Raw genomic sequence first — 9,231 nt, 5'->3', positions numbered from 1 at the left:
GAGCGTGCTGCCCAGGGCGCACTCCCGACGCAGAGTCCAGCCAGCAGCACCCCCGGGAGCGCCCACCTTGGCAATGATGACTTCCTTCCGCAGGATCTTCATGGCGTAGTAGCGGCCGCTGGCTTTCTCCCGCACCAGAATCACTTTGCCAAAGGTGCCCTTGCCCAGAAGTTTGAGATAGTCGAAGTCATTCATGGTCTGCCCAGGAGGGGGAGAGAGTGCGGCGGTCAGCGCTTGGCCCATGGCCCACAGGAAGACATTTTAACAAAGAGAAAGGAAAAATCGAAGGACACTGTTGCCAAAATGCTCTGACATGAGCAGGGAGGGAGGCTCTGGGCAGCAACAGTTTGCTCTGAAGTGGCCTTCAGCCTGGCTCTCCCAGGCGCGGACGTGGGGGTAGACAGGTCTTCATGACCTCCTGTGACGTGGCTGCCCCTCCCCCCATGTGCACCCCACAGGGCAGTCAGGACGAGTCCCTGCTACGCCGCTGCACACTCTGTGTGGAGACCATGGGTGGCAGGGACAGTGTTGGGGGGGGAGGGGTACTCACAGCCTGGCTGCCTGTCCCCCGGCACTTACCACCTTGGCCCGAGCCTTGCTAACTGCCACTTCCATCTCCTCTGCCGCGGAAGAGTCACTGGGGGAGCCGCACTTATAGTCCATGGGGTCCTCACCTGGGCCCCGCTGCTTAAGGCTGTTGGCGACCATCTGAATGGCCCGCATCCACTCCTCCCTGTGTGGGGACACATCCGAAGAGCCATGAGTCCCAAGGAGCCCGGGGAAGGAAGGACCGAGCCCCCACCCTCCAGTGAGAGCAAATGATCGAACGCCTTGGAACTTTCTGACAAGATCTGTCTCAGCCGGGGAGAGCCGATGGGACAGGACTGCCATTTTACAGACCCTCTGGCTGCAGAGGGTAAGAAAGGGCAGGAGTGAAGGAAGGACAGAGGCCATCTATGTCCCAGGAGTGGCCTGGCCTGAATGCCACCTGAAGTCAGGCAGCAATTAAATGACCAAAGAGGGAGCCCCCCTTTCTTCGCAGCCGCCTTAAAAACAAGCCACTGCCCTGAGCCTGGGATAAGGGAGAGACCGTGCTCCTAGGGAACCCTCCACAGCAAACGACAAGCACCATGTGTTGTAAAAGCAAACCAGGAGTAAAAGGAAGAGTTCATCGGCCAAAGGAGAGCTGAAGATCTCATAAGGCAAGACCCCTGGCGGTGGGTGTCTGCCAGGAGGGCTCAGGGATGCGGAAAGGAAGGTGGCGGACAGCCAAGCAGGTCCCTCACAAGGGAGCCTGGTTTGAGAACTATTTCTGTCACAATTTAGAATTTGTTCAGAAATAACTTTCTTTTGATACCTACTTTCTGTGTCTAGAAAGGGAAAATACACGTAGGGGAAAGAAGTGAAAATGACCAGAGACCACAGAAAAGAAACCAGGAGGCTGAAAGATACGTTTGCCGCACCCTCCCACTTCCCACCCACCACACGAGTGCAGGCGGTTCACCCCGATATGTGCTGAACCCCCTATGGATTCTGCTTATGTCTACAAAACAGCCACACGAGCGGGGAGAAAAACACAATGTTCATGAAGAATGAGAAAACTCAAGAAGCACAAACAGGCAAACTCCCAAATCACAGCAATTTAAATAAGCCTGGGCGGCGCAGTTGCTTAAGCATCCGACTCTTGATCTGGGCTTGGGTCATGACCTCACAGCTCGTGAGCCTGAGTCCCGCATCGGGCTCTGAGCTGATGGCACGGAGCCTGCTTGGGGTTGTCTCCTCTCTGCCCCTCCCCTGCCTGTGTGCACTCTTGCCCTCTCTCTCTCTCTCTCTCTCTCAAAATAAATAACTGAAAAAACTTTTTTAGATAAGCCTCCGTGAGAGCGGCCAGTTGGCCACACATCTTCCAGAACCAGCCCCAGCCCCAGCCCCAGGCAGCAGGGCAAGCTGTTCTTGCACTCCTGAGGCTCCAGGGCCCTGGCCTCTATCACGCAGAGAGCAAGTGGCCTGAGGAGCCGGAAGCACCCTGCTGGGCTGCGCTCAGTCTCTGCTTCCTCACGTCCAGGCAGCCCACAGCCACCGCAGTCCATCAGTCCTGCGGCACCGACCTCCTCGGGTTCTGACACTGCCCGACTCCGGGCGCATCTTATAGTCGGTGGCCCACCTCCATTTAAGTGGGCACTGCTCTTGCTACAGAGCAGTGGTGTGTCTCCGGGTGACGGCATCTTGGATGAGTGGAAGGTGGCAGCAGTGCTGGCTGCTGGGAGCCGCGGAGAACCATGAAGCAGCTACGCAAGGAGACCCCCCGCGGCTCCGAGGAAGGAGGCGGCAGACCTGTGTGTGTACTTGGGATGACCGGGGACACCTTAAGGGAGAAAAGAACGTGCAGAACAGTGTGGAGGGGCGCCTGGGTGGCTCAGTCGCTTGGGCGTCCAACTCTTGATTCTGGCTCAGGTCATGATCTCACAGTGAGTTCGAGCCCCTTGTCGGGCTCTGCGCTGACAGCATGGAGCCTGCTTGGGATTCCGTCTCCCTCTCTCTGCCCCGCCCCCTCTCAAAATAAACCTAAAACAAAACAAAACAAAACAGTGATGCTACTGAAGTTAGAAACAAGAAGGATTTACGCACAGAGATGTGTCCGCACACCAGCATGAACACCTTTGGAAGGGTGCTGACACAGGGCCCTGGCTGCCTCCAGGGAGGGGAGCTGGGAGTCAGGGGCAAGGAAGAGTCCAACTCCACGGTCCCCCAATTACAAACGCTTCCAGGCCACTCACCCCTCCTCCTGCATTACAGAGAGGGAAACGTAGGCACAGATTTAAAAGCCAAGATTCAGGAAAAACACAGTGGGTGCTCTGGGCCTGGTAGCTGGAATCACAGAGGGCCCATGACCTTTCAGAGGCGACGGGCAGGGTCATTCCCGCTTAGCTCCATGGCTTGCTGCGCCAAGCAGTCGCTGAGCCCAGAGGCACCAGTTCACACCCGGAAGCCCTGAGTCTCACAGTGGCCTTGCTCACAAGAGATCATGCTTCAGAAGCCAGAGGCGTGAATACTCTTAGCACCAACATCAAGGGCTGGCACGCTGGTCCCACCCAAGGCCTACCCTGGGGACCACCATGCACGTCAGGCCCGTGAAGGCAGGGAGCTCGTCTATTGGCACGTGGCGCAACGCAGCACCTGAGTATGCACGCAGGTGGGGTCCAGAGACTGAGTACAGCAGCTGAGGTTCAAGGGACTCCAGACGCAGGGTACTCAGGGGACCAATGCAACTCAGAGCAGCACTGGGTTCCTCCCTCTCTGAGCCAGTGTCTCAGGCTGCCATTTCTCAACTTGTTTTAACCCTTGACTTCTCTGGAACAAATTACAGTGGAAATCCCTATCCCCGCGTTAATATTTCTATTTTTCAAAGAAATGGGGGGGGGGGACACATCCCATGATCTGATTTATCAGATAACTGTCCTCTTAGAAGTTTTTAAATGCTGACTTCTGGTGTAAGACCATGGACTGAAAAAAATAAATCACCCATCTCCTAAGAAACATACTAAATATATTAGAAAAAAAGATATATCTCTCATGTAGAGATCTCAAGGGACTGTCATGTGAAAAAAGCAAGTTAAAGGGGCGCCTGGGTGGCTCAGTCGGTTGAGCATCCGACTCTTGATTCTGGCTCTGGTCACAATCCCAGGGTCCTGGGATCGAGCCCCTAGTTGGGCTACTCACTGAGCATGAAGCCTGCTTGAGATTCATTCTCTGTCTCTCCCTGCTCCTTCTGCCCCTCCGTTTGTTCTCGCTCTTAAAAAAAAAAAAAAAAAAAAAAAAAAAGGAAGGTACAGACGAAGATGCAGAGTGTGCTACTGTCTCTGTAAGGGGGGAGAACACAGTCCATCGACAGAAGTCTGGACAAATACATGACACATCCCCAGTGCAGGAGCACCAGAAGCAGTTGGAAGGGGCCTCTCTGGGCCGAAGAGCTGGGGACGAGGAGCATGGGCTCCAAAGCCGCACCGGCTGGGGCTGGAATAGCAACCCAGCCACCAGGGCCGGCTCATCCCTCGGCTCGGGAGACCATGCACGGAAGGCGCAGGGGGCTGCTGTGTACACGGCACGACACACAGCAAGTGCCGGCCCTGAGGAAGGTGTGAAGGATGCTAGGGGAGGCCTGGACCTGTCCCAGCCACCCTGGCTCACGCTGCCCAGCCCCACGGGGAGCCAAGGAACCCAGAGACTTGTAGGAGGTTGTTCAGGGCTCTCCCACTGCTGGACAAGCCCCCGGTCCGGTTCCAACTGGGCCAAGATTGCAAGGTTGCGGCACAGAATTCCAGAGAAAAAGCAAGGGCCTCCGTCCAGGATACTCCTTAAGGGTTTGCAACATGGTGTCTGGGGCAGAGGGGAGCTGCCACCCACTGCTGGGGCCGTCGTGCGTCCATCCCTCAAAGGAGAGCCCCCAGGGGAACTGACCCCCTTCCCCTAGAGACATGATGAGAAACATAAAAGCTCCACAGACACCAGCTCATTCTATACTCATCGGGAACACTGGAGTGTGTATGTGTGTTTGGGGGGGAAGGTTATTTCTGATGCGGAAACCAAGGCGCAGAGAGGTGGAGTCACTTGTGGGGGGCACACAGCCAGGATAGGGCCAAGCGGAGCCTCATAGCCAGGCCCCCGCACCCCTTCGGGCACCATGCTACCACTCCCTGCTGAGAGTTATAACTTCCTTCCCAGATGAGACCCAGGGGGGTCATGCAGGGTGCAGGTGGGTAGGGGAGGCTTAGGGGATGGGGGACACAAAGCCGCAAGCCCAGGAGTAGAGCGGAGCGAAGGCAAGTGGCCCCCTGGGAGTTCTGCCTGGGCCACCTTTGTGAGCGGGCCTCTCTTGCTATGCGACACAAGCACCCTCCACTTGCAGGAGCTCCTGCAAGTGCTTTACGAGACGTAAGCCCTGAGCTGCCCCACAAGCCTGAGTAGGTGCTGTATGCCCTCCATTCTATAAACGGGGGACTGATGCACGAGCCAGGCATCGACCCCGTTACACAGCCAGCGAGCGGAAGCCCCAGGACACAGGCCCAGGTGTCCCTACCGCCCTCACAGCACTTCTCCCATCAAGAGTACTTTCAGAAACCTTCTTCTTCTTTTAATGTTTACTCATTTTTTGAGAGAGAAAGAGAGAGAGAACATGCAAACACAGGAGGGGCAAAGAGAAAGGGAGACAGACTTGGAAGCAGGCTCCAGGCTCTGAGCTGTCAGCACAGAGTCTGACACGGGGCTCAAACACACAAGCTGCAGGAGTGCGACCTGAGTTGAAGTCGGACGCTCAACCACTGAGTCACCCAGGTGCCCCAACAGGAACCTCCTTATTCCTCATGTGGGCTCTGGGGCCATGGGAGGTACACAGGGGAGTCACGCGCCCCCAGGCAGCACTAGGGCTGGGCTGGGAGCAGGCAGCTGGGCCTGGAGCTCAGCTCCACTGCGAACTGGCCACGGGGCCCTGAGGACCCTCACTCCTTGGGCCTTGGTCTGCCTCCGTGCACAGCGCAGTGGCCGAAAGCACACACTCTGGAGCCAGTGGCCTGGTGCGAATCTGAGGTCTGTCCCTGCCGGGTGCCAAGGCCGGCCATCTGACGTTCCTGTGCCTCAGCTGGTGGACATGTGGGGCAGGGACCAGAGGGCCATGCGCTGAAGGGCAAAACGAGCAAGAGACAAAAAGTGCTTAAGGCATAAGCACTTCAAAGGGCCGCCGCAAGAATTGGCCCAGCCGGCCAGCAGACACTTCTAGAGCACCTCCGGTGGGCCGGGCCCACGCTCTGGCACTGAGGGTGCAGCCGGGAACAGGCCCACCGGAGCGCCCAGCCCGACGGAGACCAGTGTGTCCCAGTTCCAAAGGCAGGGACTGGAGAGGGAAGCCCCTTCTCACAGGGAGGTCGGGAAGGCCTCCCAAGGAGGTGGCATGTAAACTAGGACCTGGAAGAAGTCACTGGAACGTGGGCCACGCCCAATGCTGAAAACAGGTGCTCTGTACGTGGCTGAGAAATGAAATGGAAGGAAGGAGGTGACCGGGAGAGAAAGGAATCCGGGCAGAGGGAACAGCACAGGGAAACCCAGAGCAGGAGGAAGCCTGGGAGGCCTGTGGAGGGCCCAGCAGGTGCCAGCATGGCTGTGGTGACAGAGAGAGGAAAGGAAACGATGAGGGTAGGAGGGAGGACAGGCCCCGAACACACCGGGCTCCGTGTGGCACCATGTTAGGGACTGACATCTTCTGCCTTAATGACCCGGGAAGTCGATAAAGCGCTCCTGCGGCAGTGACAGGGTCTGACTGAAGTCTGCAGCTGCAGTGGCTGCAGACTGGGGGTGCGGGGAAGCGGCGTCAGGCGGCTACGGCTGTCCCCCAGGCAAAGGGTGCCCGATGGCAGAGGGGATGGACGAGAGAAAGCGCAATTCCACGGGGGCAGGCTGGCCCAGACGCTTCCTCCTTTGTTCCTCACCACAGCCAGGGACCTGAGCTCCGTGGCAAGAGGGGCACAGCGCTGGTCTGACTCTGGAGCCCGGGCCCAGCCCCATGCTACTCTGCCGGGCAGCACCAGAGACGCCCCGGAGGGAAGCCCACTGAACCCAGGTGGCGGGCCTGTCCTCAGTGCAGCTTCCGGAGGAACAGCTGACCACCTGGCCCATGGCAGACGGGGGACCTCTCTCCCTCACCAGGGACCCGCCCCCCATCCAGAGGGGCACTGACAGCCGGAGAGCATCTGGGGTCCCCTCTGTTCAGACACCCTCAGATGGGCTGCCTGGTGGGGAAAATCCACACCCTTCAGCTCTTCTTTCCTTTGTTCTCCACCTCTCTGTGCCTCAGTTTCACTGTCACTATCCCTGGAAATGCTGCGAGGATAAACTGAGTTAATATACGTAGAGACCTCAGAACACGGGTGCCTGGCTGGCTCAGTCAGTTAAGTGTCTGACTCCTGACTTCACCTCAGGTCATGATCTCACAGTTTGTGGGATCAAGCCTCCGTGATCGAGCATGGAGCCTGCTTGGGGTTCTCTCTCCCTCTTTCTCTGCTCCTCCTGTACATGCGCTCTCTAAATGAATGAATGAATGAATGAATGAAGCGGCTCACTCCCTTGAAAACAATACTTTAGAACAGAATCTGGCTCAATAGAGAATTAGTTTTAATTATTCTTTTAACTCATTCAACAATCACATACTGAACATCTACTTACGTTCCCTGCAGAAATACATAAATAGAAAATGTCACAGCTGGTAGACAGGTGCTATGAAAAAAATAAAGCAGGATAAGAACAGGAGAGTCATGGTGGGCAGAGAAGGACACTCTAAGAAGGTGGCATTTGAGCAGAGATCTCATGAAGCTAAGGAGAGAACTATAATGATTATCTTGGAGAAGAGGTTTCTAAGCAGAGAGGATAGTAAGTACAAAGGTCCTGAGGCAGGAAGTGTATATGACATGTTTACGAATAGCAGAGAGACCACTGTGACTAAAGTGAGAGAACTAGCAGTGGGAAATGATTCTGGAGAGACCAGATCATGTAGCACTCTGCATAATATGGTATAGACTCTGGAGTTCACTCTCAGTGGGACTAAAAACCACCCTGAGTTCTAAGCAAAGAAACTGCATTTATCTTATTGATTTACATTAAGAAGATCACATAACAGGGGCGCCTGGGTGGCTCAGTCGGTTGAGTGTCCGACTTCGGCTCAGGTCGTGATCTCAGTTTGTGAGTTCGAGCCCTGCATCAGGCACTGTGCGGACAGCTGGAAGCCTGGAACCTGCTTCCAATTCTGTGTCTCCCTCTCTCTCTCTCTCTGCCCCTCTCCAACTCAGCTGTCTCTCTCTCATAAATAAACTTAAAAAAAAAAGATTAAAAAAAAAGATAATAACATGATGCACTATTATGCACACCTGCTAAGACCAGAGGTCTACCAACTTCCGTAAAAAGCCAAATAGTAAATATTTTAGGCTCTGTAGGCCACACGGTCTCTGGTACAACTACTCAACTCTGCCAACAGTAGGGCAAAAGCAGCCAGAGACGACTTGTAAATGAATGGGCAGGGCGTGTTCCGATAAAACTTTCTTTGTAAAAACTGGAGGCTGGGGCTGGGGCGGGGCCGTGGTTTGCCAACCCTGCTCTGGCCCTCATTTTCAGTTTACAGAAAATAAAGGCAGAGAGAACAAGGTAAACAGTCAAGATGCAGTAAGATAACACATTCAGAGTGCGAGACGTTCTATTAGACAACTTCCCTGGCTTGTCCAAAAAAAAAAAAAAAAAAAAAATCAATGTTGGGGGCGGCCAGGGAGACGGAAGACATGAGATTAAACGGGCCAAAGAGACAGCATGTACCTTGAATGAATCCTGGTTTGAAAATCATTTTGAGTACAAGTGGGGAAATTCCAGGAGACATGGACAAGGAGGGGAGATTGGTAAATACTACTCTGTGAACAGGCACCTCGGGGGTGGTAACAGCATCATGATTCTGTAGGAGAAAGTCAGATGTCTGCTGCTGTATTCGGGAGCAAAGTGTCACAAGGTATGCATGGAGGGTCACAGTTTAGCACGAAACAAAGCCAGAGGCAAACCCGGCAGGTGGCGGATTGCTGAGTCTAGGTAGTGCGGGAGTCTGGGCGTTCGCTTCTCACACTGGTCTTTCCACTTCCCAGACATCTGAAGCAAGAGGGCGGGGGTGGAGGGGAATCTTGGGGACGCTACCAGGAGCCCGGAGAGCAGGCTGCTACGGCATCTCGACAGCGCCGGTGGCCAGTGTGGCTGCCACTGGTCCTCCCCGCCACAGGCCCACGTGGGACAGGCCAGTGAGGACAGCCACCAGTGAGTGCCCTCCTCTTGCTAGCTCACAACCTCCCCACCCCCCCAGGATTAAGGTCAGGCACCTGGAGTGCGGTCTTAGAGCAGCCCTGGCAACCAGCAACAGTGGCAGGCGCTAAGAAAAGGGGCAAGGTGGGGGGTCTCCGTCCTGGTAAAGGGATCCTTCCTGACGCTGAAGAGCAGAGAATCCCACTAAAATGGAGAGTGGAGTGGGGCTCTCGGCCACCAAAATGCTCTGCCGGCTCCCCCGCTGCTCCTTTCCAGGCCTGCAGACCTTGTGCCTGGTGCTGCTGACTCAAGGCTTTCCTGTTTATCACCCCCCTCAATCTTTTAGCAGCCTTGTGACAAACCTCCATTAATTCACGGCCTGCCAAGCCCTGGGGGGGGGGGGGGCCCCCGCTG

The 9,231-nt window shown here is 55.6% G+C and overlaps 1 protein-coding gene across 1 annotated transcript in view; it reads right to left on the bottom strand.

Annotated features, from left to right (window-relative positions):
• AKT2 (AKT serine/threonine kinase 2) overlaps positions 1–9,231 on the bottom strand; it is a 48,033-nt gene that overhangs the window by 7,149 nt on the left and 31,653 nt on the right. Inside the window, exons 5-6 of the mRNA XM_077773946.1 lie at positions 580–729; positions 67–198 (exon numbers count right to left, since the gene is read on the bottom strand). Coding sequence (XP_077630072.1) covers positions 67–198; positions 580–729 — 282 coding nt within the window. The remainder of the gene's footprint in view (positions 1–66; positions 199–579; positions 730–9,231) is intronic.

This window comes from Crocuta crocuta, unplaced genomic scaffold (assembly GCF_008692635.1).
Source record: "Crocuta crocuta isolate KB4526 unplaced genomic scaffold, BGI_CrCroc_1.0 scaffold267, whole genome shotgun sequence".
Taxonomy (NCBI): Eukaryota; Metazoa; Chordata; class Mammalia; order Carnivora; family Hyaenidae; genus Crocuta; species Crocuta crocuta.
Note: the sequence above shows the minus strand (reverse complement) of the source record. Positions and strands in the feature narration are given on the sequence as shown.